Source organism: Zootoca vivipara, chromosome 14 (genome assembly GCF_965207765.1).
Source record: "Zootoca vivipara chromosome 14, rZooViv2.hap1.1, whole genome shotgun sequence".
Lineage (NCBI taxonomy): Eukaryota > Metazoa > Chordata > Lepidosauria > Squamata > Lacertidae > Zootoca > Zootoca vivipara.
The window spans coordinates 44,773,239-44,786,151 of NC_142597.1; the positions used below are offsets into that span (position 1 = coordinate 44,773,239).

Below are 12,913 nucleotides of genomic sequence, written 5' to 3' on the forward strand. Positions count from 1 at the left end.
ACCTGTATGTATATATATATATACTAAATCAAAATTCCAAACATTCACCACCTAATTCATACAGCAATTTTTAAACATAATTTATAAGGCATAAACACAAAACGAAAAAAGTAATAAAAAATACCAGCAAAAATAATAATACAAAGATAAGAATACAAAAAAAAAGGGGGTGAAAAAAGGAAAAGAAAAAAGAAAAATGTAGAGGTACTTCCGATTGTCTGTCCACTGTTGTCTTACAGTATACTCTTCCTCTTACTTGTTACATTCCCACTTTCCTTTCCGGCTAATTCCGGATGGTTTTCCCTTACTTTAACCTAACATATATTATCTCTTTGTACGGATCTTAATTTAAACATATCACCAATTCGGAATTTAATCCCTCTTTTATTAAATAATCATCTAATAATTTCCACTCACTTTGGATTTTTTGTTTCGGGGTATTTCTTATATACGCTGTCATCTTTGCTAAATTCATATACTCTATTACTTTGTTTTGCCACTCACAAACCGTCGGTGTCTCCTCTCTTTTCCATTTCTGTGCTATGAGGGTCCTTGCTGCTACCACCGCGTATAATAAAATATTCCTTCTATCCTTGGGTATGTCTTTGGGAACCATACTCAGTAAGAACAGCTCTGGGGATTTCCCAAATGTACACTTTAACATCCTCTTTAACTTCTCATAGATTATGTTCCAGAACCTTTGTATTTTTTTACACTGCCACCAACAATGCATGTACGTTCCAATTTGTTCGTGGCATTTCCAACACTTATTTGAACCTTCTTTATATATCTTCTTTAATTTCTCTGGTGTCAGGTGCCACCTATATACCATCTTCATTGTGTTCTCCTTAATTGCTGTGCAAGCTGTAAATCTTATACTTTCTATCCACAAATTCTCCCATTTTATACACTCAATAGTCCTACCGAAATCTTGTGCCCATTTTACCATAACATCTTTAACTAATTCGTCCTTTAGATTCCACTCCAACAAAAATTTATATATTGCTGCCAATTGTTTCCCCTCATTTTCAATTAACAATTCTTGTAATTTTGATTTATTTTTCTGAAAACCGACTTCCCTATGCTTCCTAAATAAACTTTGTATTTGAGTATATTGTAACCAGCTTGCACAGTAATTTTTCACCTCCTCATATGGTGTCAATGTGTACTGCTTGTCTACCTCCTTTATCAGGTCCTGGTACGTTAGCCACTTTTCCTTATTTCTTCCTCCCCCCCCCCCAGGGCCGTTATTTCAAAGGGTGATGCCCACCACGGTGTCTTTGGTTCTAATAATTTCCTAAATTCCAACCATATCCTGAATATCGAATTTTTAATTACGTGGTCAGTGAATTCCTTATATATCTTTTCATTTTCTTGCAGAAGGTATGCATGCCACCCAAGAGAATTTCTAAATCCCTCCAGATCTAAAATCTCCCTATTGTCTAACACAATCCATTCTTTTAACCAGCACAAATTTGCCGCTGCATAATATAATTTTAAATCCGGTACACCCCAACCTCCCCTCTCCTTGCTATCCGTTAATAATTTAAACTGTATTCTAGGTTTCTTTTTACCCCAGATAAATCTACTTAAAATTCTCTTCCAATTATTAAAGATCTCTAATTTCCCGATAATTGGCAACATCTGAAACAAAAATAAGATTTTTGGCAATATCATCATTTTTATCGTTGAAATTCTTCCCATTATGGATAGGTGTAGATTATCCCATTTCTCTAGATCTTTTTCAATTTCCTTCCACAGCCTTCTATAATTGTTCTCATACAAATTAACATTATTCTTTGTCACTATTATTCCCAAATATTTTACCTTCTTCGCCACCTCCCAGCCCGTAGCCAATTCTAATTCTTTCGCTTCCTTTTCCCTCAAATTTTTAACAATCATTTTGGTTTTCCCCATATTCACTTTAAATCCTGCTATTTCCCCATAATTTTTTTAATTAAATTTCAATTTACCTACCGAATCTGCTGGGTCCTCCATTATTATTAAAATGTCGTCCGCAAAGGCCTTAAGTTTGATCTCACTCTTCCTGACTCTCAACCCTTTAATATTTTTGTCTTCTTTTATCTCCTTAATTAAACATTCTATTGATAGAATAAATAGGAGAGGGGACAATGGACATCCCTGCCTCGTACCTTTTTTAATCTCGAATTCCTCTGTGGCTTCGCCATTTATTAACAATTTAGCTGATTACTCTTTATATATCGCATTGATTCCCCTTAAAAAATTTCCCTCAATCCCAATCTCTTCCATTGTTTTCTTCATGAATTTCCAAATCAGATTATCAAACGCTTTCTCAGCGTCGAGGAAAACAAAGGCTACTTTTTGGCTCGGGTGCCAGTCGAGGAACTCGATCGCATCTAGGAGAATTCTCATATTATTATGCATCTTACGCTTGGGCAAAAATCCTTGCTGATCTTTGCCCAATATCCTATTTAATACTTTCTTTAATCTATTTGCAAGGATCAGCGCAAAAATTTTGTAATCCGAATTTAAAAGGGATATAGGTCTAAAATTTCCCACCTCCTCCTTTTTATTATTTTCCTTTGGGATCAAAACAATGAAAGCTTCTTGCCAGGAGTTGGGAAAAACTCCCCTTTCCAAAATCTCATTAGCCAATTTTTGATATATTTCTAATATTTCATCTTTAAAAATTTTATAATGTTGATTTACTAAACCGTCTGTCCCGGGCGACTTTCCTTGTTTTAATTTATTTATTGCCTCTAATATTTCCTCTTTTAATATTGGGGTATTTAATTCTCTTCTCTCTTCATCTTTTATTTTGGTCAAATTCAATTTCCTAAAATACTTATTCAGTTTCTCCTCACTTATATTCTCCTCTTTATATAGATGTTTATAATAATTTAGAAAACACTTCTGAATATCCTCCCTTTTTGTCCAAATTTTCTCCCCCTCCCTGATACTTGTAATTAGGCTACTTTCCTGTTTTTTCCTCAATTGCCATGCTAACAAACGTCCGGCTTTCCCTCCCAATTCAAACTGTCTTTGTTTTGCCCATTTTATCTTTTTTTCAATTTCATTCCCTATCACCATTGACAGACTATTTTGTAAAATTTTAATCTGATTTGCTATTTTTAAATCTTTTGGATTTTTTCCCAATTCCTTCTCCTTCTCTTCTATTTCCTTTTCTATTTTTTTAATTCTTTCCCTCCTCTCTCTATTAATTCTACTTTTTTGTTGAATATAAATGCCTCTCACGAAAGCTTTACTCGCCTCCCAGACTGTTGTTATGTTCGAGCCCTCTCTCATATTCACTTGAAAGAATTCCATCAATAACTTTTTCACCTTTGCGACGAACCCCTCATCATTTAACATCCCTTCATCCATTCGCCACCTACCTTTCCTACCTTCTTTCTCTTTCAAATTTACCATTATCGGGTTATGGTCACTTATTGATTTTGGTAAAATTTCGCTATTTGTCACTTTTAACATCAGATTTGCGGATAGCCACGCCATATCTAGTCTGGCTGCCGACTTATGGAGATCTGAGTAATGAGAGAACTTCTTTTCCTTGGGGTTTCTTATTCTCCAACCATCTTTTAGTTCGTATTCCTCTATTAAATCTCTAAACTCTTTTGGTAGTTCTCCACTACTCTTTCTCTCTTTATTAGTTCTATCCATTTCTGCATTCCAGACCCCATTAAAATCTCCCGTTAAGATGATTTCCTCCCCTTCTATTACCTTACTCATCTGATCTCTCAACTTTCTAAAAAAACCAGATTTACCTCCATTGGGTGCATAGATGTTAATTACTGTCACATTACCTCCTGGTAAGTGTAGCCTTGTACCCACCATTCTTCCTTCTCCGTCCTGGAGGATCTTTTCTGTCTTGATGTTTTTCTTTACATAGGTGGCTACACCCCTCTTCTTTCCCTCATCCAACGATGTGTATACCTCGCCCAACCTTTTGTTTTCTAAAACTCTCTTATGTCTATTTGCTACATGTGTTTCTTGGAGGCAGATCACATCCCAGGCACCTTTCTTCAGGATGTGTTCTACCTTATTCCTCTTCAGTTTATTATTCAGGCCATTCACATTCCACGAGACCACCTTAAGATTCATCACTTTATAATTTCACTTTAATAACTCAAACCAACCGATAAAGCTCACGCTTTACCCTGCACCTATAATGGAAAATAGATGGATTATACGGAGACTTATGTCAGATCTTGTATATTATTCTGACAGCTTCAAAGCCCGAAACCCCCCCTTAATCGTTTATCAAGAAAAAAAGAAAAAAAAGAAAAAGAACAATTAATCCAATCAAATCAAAGAAAAATACATGCAGCCAATTCTTTCCCCCTCCCCCTTTTATTCTTCTACTTGACCTTCTTCAATGTCGCCCTCCTCCCCTCCTATCTCATTCTTGAGTCTTCTGCTGAATTTCTCCGCTTCATCAGCTGATTTTATCGTCTTCCTTCTTTCCTTATAAAAAAAGTCACACCTTCTGGGTACTCCCAGGTGTACCAAATTCCTCTTCTCCTCAGGACATCTGTCAAGCTTTTATATTTTTGTCTTTTCAATCTAAACCTTTTCGGTATTTCTTTGTAGATGGCTATCACTCTCCCGTCAATTACAAGCTCCTCTTTCTTCTTCCTTTGTAAGATCTTATCCTTCAATAAAGATGAATTCAGGTGGAGCATGCAATCTCCTATCATCTTCTTCTTTTTGTCCATCTTTACTCTATAGATTTTATCCACGTCCATCCATAAGTCCTCTTCCTTTACCTTTAGCCACGCCGCCAATTCCTTCACCAATCTTTCTTCAATCTGTTCATTTTGGGCCTCTGGGACACCTCTCACTCGGAGAATCAGGGCCTTCTGCCTCATTTCAATTAATGCCAGCTGGTCCTCTAGTTCTTCACATCTTTTCCTCCAATCTCTTCTGTCATCCTCCTCTTTATTATGAAGTCTTCTCAGTTCTTTTGTCTCTTGCACCACTTTTTAAATAGCCTCCTCCTGTTTATTCACTTTCTGGTTTGTCTCTTTTATTGCTTTATCCAGCTCTTTGTTTTTGGTGCTTAGTTCTGTTATTTGTCCAGACATATCCGCAATCATTTTGGAGTTTTGTTCTATTTTAGACTCTACAGTCTCTATTTTGGACTCAACGGCATCTAGTTTGTCACTCAGAGATTTATTCATCTCCGTAATGAGTTCTTTGATGTCTAATAGGGCGTCATTATCTGGAGATGATGATTGTCTCCTGGCTTGATTTGCTGATGCCGATGTTGCTTGCGTTTTATTTTTATTCATATTGTCAGACTTAAGGATTACTATTTCATAGATGTCCCGTTTCTCTCTCACTGGGAGTTCCCCACTGTTAAGCTGTTATCACATTAATTCCTCTCTCAATGCAAAGAGTGAACTCCCCTTCTTGTCTTTAATTTCTTTTCTCCAACTGCTTGCCTTTTAAAATACAAGTTTAAAGACTCTCAGTTTCATTGGGGGGTAAATATTCCTCCCCGCCTCCAGATGTCGCTCTCTGCCACTAATCCTCACTCCTCAGTTCCTTCTTTACTATAGAGGTGGGCACTTCGTCACTCAATTGTCCATCATTACACTACTCACTTCCTTAAAGAAGGGGGAAGTCCAAAGACTGCATGAGTCTGCTAAAATCCGTCCTCCATCTTTTAATATTCTCTGCCCTCCTAGCTCCGTTCCAAAGTTCGTGAAGTAAAATAGGGATTCCTCCCTTCCTCCACACACCAATCAGTCTTACTTTCAATCAACTTCCTCCTCTTTATCTCGTCTCTTTCGCCTCCCGCTCGCCTGCCGCCTCCACTAAATTGTGCCGGCGTGGGCTTGCTTCAGGCTTTCCGTTAAAATTATCACAACTTGGTAGCAACTTGGTGAATGCTTCCCCCAATTAAGAATCTTAAATGTCCGTGCAAAGTCGCGCCTTTACAAGTTTCTTCCCCAGTGGGAGCACGGCAACCCTCCGACCTTCCTTCTCTCTTACCGCCTCACTCTTTCTCTCCTCTCCTCTCCTCCCACCTTCACGCCTCACCTTCGATCGTCGTTGGCGGTTTTCTTATAATCTTAGGTCGGAGTGCCTCGGCGCTTGCTGAACGGGAGTTCAAAAGGGAGCGTCTTGCCAAAGAGCCGCTAGTAAGTTTGCGCTTGGCTCCTCTCCTCCCCCCCTTCCACCGTATTTCAGTGCCGGGGAGCGGAGTTCTGCCTCTCTCGCCGCTTTTTCCTGTTTCACGATAGCCCCGTGCTATCGCTGAAGCTGGGGGGGGGATTGACGCTGCCCCCCCCTCTCGCTTAGCTCTTGGCCGCTTGGATTTCTACGATCACGGAGCTCTTTCCAAGCGTGTCTCTCCGCCAGCGCGCCTCGACCGGAAGTCCGCACACGAAAGCTCATACCAATAACAAACTTAGTTGGTCTCTAAGGTGCTACTGGAAAGAATTATTTTGTTTTGTTTCGACTACAGCAGACCAATACGGCTACCTACCTGTAACTACAACAGGAGTGCTAATGGTAAAGAATGAAAAATGAAAAATCAGGCTTTAGGGGCCAACAAAATGTTTGGGCATAGAGAGATGTTCTCAGGAGATCAGGGTGGAAAAGGCCCCACCCACTCCACGAGGATGCCAGCATGGTTAATGAGCAGTGTCAAGGAAACTATAAGAAGCAAGAAGGTGCCCTTTAGAAAACTTTCCTGAGCAAGCAGAAGAAAAGGAAAGCAAAATTAAGGGAAAATAATAATGTAAGTTAGTGAGAAAGCAAATAAAATATTTTTGAAAAATGAGAAGATATTGTTTCAAAATGCCAGGCCCAATAATATATATTTAAACAGAGGCAGGAAAATGGAAAGGGAGGTAGTTGGACAACTGTTAAAGGAAGATTAGAGGCAGGATGAATGAATACTTTGTGGCTGTCTTCACCACAAAAAATGTAGGACAGATATTTGTGGCTGAGCTGGCAAAGGAGTCTGAAGAACTGACCCGGGCAGTGGTGACAAGAGATGGAATTCTAGGCCTTTCTTTTGTTAAAAACATAAAAACAAAAAATAATTGGGTCCAGGCAGCACCTGTAGATCTGGGAAACTGCAGGTTCTACACCAGGCATCCTCAAACTCAGCCCTCCGTATGTTTTGGGACTACAATTCCCATCATCCCTGACCACTGGTCCTGTTAGCTAGGGATGATGGGAGTTGTAGTCCCAAAACATCTGGAGGGCCTGTTCTGCCGTTTTATTGGCAGCTGGTCCATAGAGAACAGGCCTCTCAACGACATCTATAATGGAGCCTGCATGTCCAATAGCAGTGAGCCTCTGAGTATGCAAGGGGCAAAGGAGACAGCGGCGGCCTCCGTGCCTTGCTGGTTGGAAGCAGGGTGCTCTAAACGGTGGAACTCCCTCCCACAAGAAGCAGCGATGGCCCCCGACTTGGATGGCTTTAAGAGAGGTTTAGACAAATTCAAGGAGGAGGAGGCTGCCAATGGTGACTAGTTCCCGTGATTCTGTCCTCCCTCCTCTGTTGGAGACCGTAAATTCATCTGAATACCAGTTGCATCTGGTTGGCCGTAAGAGAGGATGCTGGGCTAGATGGGCCTGATCCTTGGGCCTGATCCAGCTAGCCAGGCTGTCTCCTGATGTTCCTCTGGTCAAATCCACGAGGGCAGGCTTTGGCTGCTGTTCAAAGCACACTTCCTTACAATGGGGCAATGGGTGGTTAGGTTTCTGGGATCATGCAAATGGTACCGAGATGAATATTTAGAAGGCAATGAATAAATCGGTGATGATAACGATAATAATTATGATGAAAATAACAGAATCATAGAGTTGGAAGGAATCCAAAGGATCATATTTTGGTTTCCAATGCAGGAACCGCAGCTAATACTGCAGTTTTAGCCTCTATTGTGGGCCTTATCCCTATTGTGGGGTGTTAACTCCATTGTTGGATGAACGCTTTTAGGAAATGTTTCGTGGGCTGTTCTTTTTAATCTCCCATTCAAGTCCACCTGCTTATTATTTCATCTTCTTGTTTACATGATTTGGCTGTGCCCAATGTCAGTGGAAGAAAGGAGTGCCTGGCGTGCTATGGTCCATGGGGTCACGAAGAGTCGGACACGACTAAACAACAACAACGTCACCCCTACTCAGAGCAGACCCATTAAAGCGAATAGGCACAACTCAATCTGCTCCATTTCTTTCCATGGGTCTGCGGAAAGCATCACTTAATTTGATACAACCCCCCTTTTCTTTGTAGAAAGAGACAAATATTGTTGATGTTGTTATCCCACATTTCCCCCAGCCCGGGACTGAAGGCAGCTTACACAAAAACCCAAACAGCTAAAACAGAAGAGAATCATTAGAAAGCAAAAAAAAAAAAACCCTCGAGCAGAATTGAAACAGTACACAATAATGATACATATATTTAAATAATAATAATAATCGAATAAAATACAGAGCAACAACCCCGACTAAAATGGAACCCTCTTCTCAGAGTGCTCCTGAGCATGTGCAAAGAGCCCGACGCGAGGCTCCTGCCCTGCAAAGTCAATGCGTTTCTGCTGCCCGCGTCCACTCTCCCCGCGGAGGAAAGGACCCAGGTGCCCTGAGCTCCAGAAGCCAGGATCCCTCCCTCCCTCTTTCCGAGGGTCTCGAAGGGACCCAGGCGTCCGTCCCGCCCGGCGCGGCTGCTCCCGGGGACCCAGGCGTCCTGCTTCCTCCTCCTCCTCCTCCTCGTTCCCGGCGAGGTCGCGCCTCGCTGCGCCCTCCCGCCGCGCGCCTCGCTCCGCCTCCGGAGGGCCGGCCTTGCGCGCCCGCCCGCCCGCCCGCCCGCCCGCCTGGCTTCTTCCTGCAGGAGGCGGAGGCGCAGGAGGCGGCTGCTGCTGGCGCTGCTGCTGCTGCTGCTGGCGCTGCCACCGCCGCCGACGGCCGCGCTGAGCCGCGGAGCCCGGCGGCCGAGGGAGCCCGAGCGGGGCGGCGCCGGCGGGGTGGTCGCGGCGCGCGGCGCCCGCTCAGGATGTCGCGCAAGGTGCCCCGCGCGGAGGTGTGCGCCGACTGCAGCGCCCCAGGTGAGCCCGGCGGCGCCGGGAAGGCGGGCGGGGAAGGAAGGGAGGAAGGAAGGAAGGCGGGGCCGGGCCGGGCCTGCAGCAGCACCAGCTCCGGCGCCCGCTCCGACGCCGCCGGCCGCCAGGTAGGGCGAGCCAGCGAGCGAGCGCCGAGGCCGGGCCTGCTGCTCCCGCTGCTGCGGCGAGACCCGCGCGGAGCCTCTCCGGGAAGAGAAAGGCGAGCCCTTCTTGGGCTGCCTGGCTGGCGTCGCCCCCACCGCGGGCGCCCCGATCGGCCCCCGGGAAGAGGACCCAGGCGTCCTGGCGCACCGCACCCCACCCCTGCTACGCGCGCTAGGAAGAGGACCCAGGCGCCCTGGTGCCCGCACCCCGGTGGAAATACCTGGACCCAGGTGTCCTGGCGCCCCCCTCCCCCGTAAACACTAGGAATAGGACCCAGGCGTCCTAGTGCCCCCACCCCTGTTGAGGCACTGGCAATATGAGCCGGCCATTCTCTTTCCCATAGAAAGAGCAGGAATAGGAGGACCCACCTCCCCATCATAGGGAGACTAGGAATATAGGGCCCTGGTGCACACCCTCCTTACCGTAGAGGCACCAGGAATAGGACCCAGGCGTCCTGGTCCTCCCCCACCCCCCTTTATCATTCACGGACAGGGATATTTGCATTCTTATTCTGCTCATGCCGCTTCTCTGAGCGATGGCTCAGGGGCAAGGAGGACACCTGCTCCACATGCAGAAGGCACCAAGTTCGCTTCCGGTTGGCCTCTCTGGTTAGGGCCAGTCGAGAGACACCCCACCTCTCTGGTGTCCTGGGGAACTGCTGCCAGTCAGTGTGGGGAGTACAGGGATCGATGAGCCAATGGTCTGACTGCCTTGGAGCCTCCTGCCCCACCCAGACCCTCTTTCTTTTTCCTCCTCCCCCAGGCATCTTTTGCGGCCCCTCCCAACCAGCACTGAGGAAGGAGACCCCCCCCCACCATGCCTAGGCCTTCACACACCCCTTATCTATCACACTTCTAGTGACCTGGAACAGAGCCCAGCAGCGCTCCCATCCTGCAAGCAGAACCCAACTGTCTGGGTGCGCCCCCTGACATCCCCCTGTACCCTCGGAGAGACATGTGTACACATGTGACCCCCATCTTTCAGCTGCCCAACCAAGGCCTTCCTAAAGCGGCCTGGCATTCCTTGGGGTCAGTGTGTGTGTGTGTGTGTGTAGGAGATTGTAAGATCATTGGGGCAGAGTTCTCCCTCTTCCAACCCATTCCAAAAAAACAACAACCATCCACCACTTCCCTGTGGATCTGAAACGGGGTGTTTGCTTGTTATATAAAATCCGGAGGCCTGAATTGTAGAACCTTTTTCTCCGGCAGGAAATCGCAGCTCTTTCTCTCCCTCTCCCCCCCCCCCCCTTTGGCTAATTAATAGGAGATCCAAGGTCTTGGTTGCTATTTGTAGTTTCTCAGGAGTTAAAAGTTTCATGGGGTGGGGAGATCCCTCGCCAGGTGTGTGTCTGCGTGTGTTGAGATTTATCCTCACCTGGGCACAGGTGTGATCTTCTCTTTTGTGGTTGGGGGGGGGGGGGTTCCAGGGTTGGCTGGTTGCTTCACGGAGCAAAACTAGGCCCCTATAATTTAGGAACAGAGGAACTTCTATTGGGTCAGAATGTGACTCCGTGTAGCTCAGTTGTGTCTACACTGACTGGCAGCAGCTCTCCAGGGTTTCAGGCAAGATGCTGCTGTGGACGGTGGTATGGCAAATATCTAGATTTGATAACACAACTTTTCTGTAGAAGTCTACTGAAAGCAGCTTAGCACAGAAGGAAAATAAATGCAGATCATTGCATCATTACGGCGGCAATCAAATATGGCTAAATTGTTTCAGAATGTAACAAACCTGCCAAATAACATTGTTTGATTATGTGTTTGAACCAGGGACACCCTGTCCCATGGAGCTGGGATACTTCCTCCTAGATTGCAAGCTGCCTTATACTGAATCAAGCATTGGGCCACCTAGTGCATTATTGACTGGCAGCAGCAAGGGGGGGTGTCTTTCTCTGGGCTACCTGGGAATGCTGGGGATTCAATTTGGGACCTTCTGCATGCAAGACAGGTGCTCTACCAGGAAGCTACAGCTCTTCCTTTAAAACAGAAGACAAGATTCCGGTCCTCATGGTTCTGAATTAAAGGCTGCTTTCAATTGGAACAGAAGAATCCATCTGCAGAGTCCATTGTCCACCCGGCTCAGGGCTGTTTACTCTGACTGGCAGCTGCTTTCCAGAGTTTCAGGCGGAAGATATTCCCAGCCATACCTGGAAACAGCAGAGATGAAACCTGGGGTGTGCTGTGTTCAGGACAGAGGCTCTACCATGGAACTATAGCTTTTGGCCCCAGCTGGTTAATGACTCTGACTATTGATACTGGGAGATTGGTATCTACTGGGAGATCTCTGGGTGGTTTGCAGCAGATCTACAAGGATTTCTTACTCCTGCTACATTAAATGACTTTTCTTCCCATCCCCGCCATTAGGCTCCTGAAATGAAGAAAACTTGATGTAACTTGGAACAGATTTTTGGGGAGATATGGAAGGACCCTCAGCTCAGTCCTAGTACAGTCGTACCTTGGAAGTCGAACAGAACCCATTCCGGAAGTCCGTCCGACTTCCAAAACATTCGGAAATCAAAGCTTGGATTCTGATTGGCTGCAGGAATCTCATGCAGCCAATTGAAAGCCGCAGAAGCCCTGTCAGAGGTTCGGCTTCCAAAAATCGTTCGAAAACCAGAACACTCACTTCCGGGTTTGCGGCATTCAGGAGCCAAAATGTTTGAGAACTAAGCTGTTCGAAAACCAAGATACGACTGTACTCGAAACCAATCTCTGTGCCCCATCATGCCCTTTCATTCTAACTTGGCTCACTCTCTTGAGCTGTCCATGGACCATAGCCCAGTGGTAGAGCACCTGGAGTTCTTGGGTTGAACTGCTGGCATCTCCAGGTAGGGCTGGGGGTGTCCCTTGCCTAATATCCTGGAATATCTGCTGCCAGTCAGTGTGGACAATACTGAGTTAGATACACCAGTGATCTGGCTCTGAAGGAGGCAGCTTGATACATTCTTATTTCGAGAACCAATGTCGTGCAGTGGTCAGAGTAGGACCTGCGAGAGACGAGGGTTCAAATCCCCCTCGGCTGTGAAACTCGCTGGGTGTGACCTTGAGCCAGTCACTGCCTCCCAGGCTGACCCGCCTTGCAGGGCTGTTGTGGGGATTAGAATGAGGAAGAGCTGTCACCTTGAGATGATTGGAGGGAAATGTGGGGTAAAAAAGAAGAGAGAAATAAACATTTAAGCCACCCCTTAATTTATGAGCATGAGGACTGGTATCTTAGGGGGTTGTTTTAAAGCGAAGAATCATAGCTCAGAAGTAGAGCACCTGCTTGGCATGCAGAATGTCACAGCTTCAATGCCTGGCATCTCCTGGTAGGGCCTGAAACCCTGGAAAGCTGCTGTTGCCAGCCAGTGTAGGCAGTACTGAGTTAGATACCCTAATAGTTTGACTCTGTCTGTATAAGGCAGCCTCCTATGATTACCGGCAGTTGAATGTGAGAGCTCAGGTCTTTCTTTCCTTTTTTTTAACAACCCCACTGCACTTGCAATGTGATAGGAAATGTTCTGTATTTACAGCATTTCAGCACAAATACCGATTCTGGGTCAAGGGGATGACTGTGTGAATCGTTCCTTAAAAATGGGAAGGGGGAGCAAGGTCCTCAACTGCTTACGAGTCCTTTGGTTGTGGGGGAAGAAAGGGCTAGATCGGAGCAGGAGCCAAATTTGAGCCTCCCTATACAGGAGCAGCCTACCTCGG

General features: G+C 45.4%; 1 protein-coding gene across 4 annotated transcripts in view; it reads left to right on the plus strand.

Moving 5' to 3' along the window:
* Positions 1 to 8,884: 8,884 nt before the first annotated feature.
* GIT1 (GIT ArfGAP 1) overlaps positions 8,885 to 12,913 on the plus strand; it is a 48,511-nt gene continuing 44,482 nt past the window's right edge. Inside the window, exon 1 of one of the 4 annotated variants that reach the window (XM_088657913.1) lies at positions 8,885 to 9,062. In XM_088657913.1, the coding sequence (XP_088514039.1) occupies positions 9,011 to 9,062 (52 nt within the window). In that variant the 5' untranslated portion in view covers positions 8,885 to 9,010. The remainder of the gene's footprint in view (positions 9,063 to 12,913) is intronic. The other 3 variants (XM_035139350.3, XM_088657914.1, XM_035139354.3) reach the window with 3 other exon arrangements.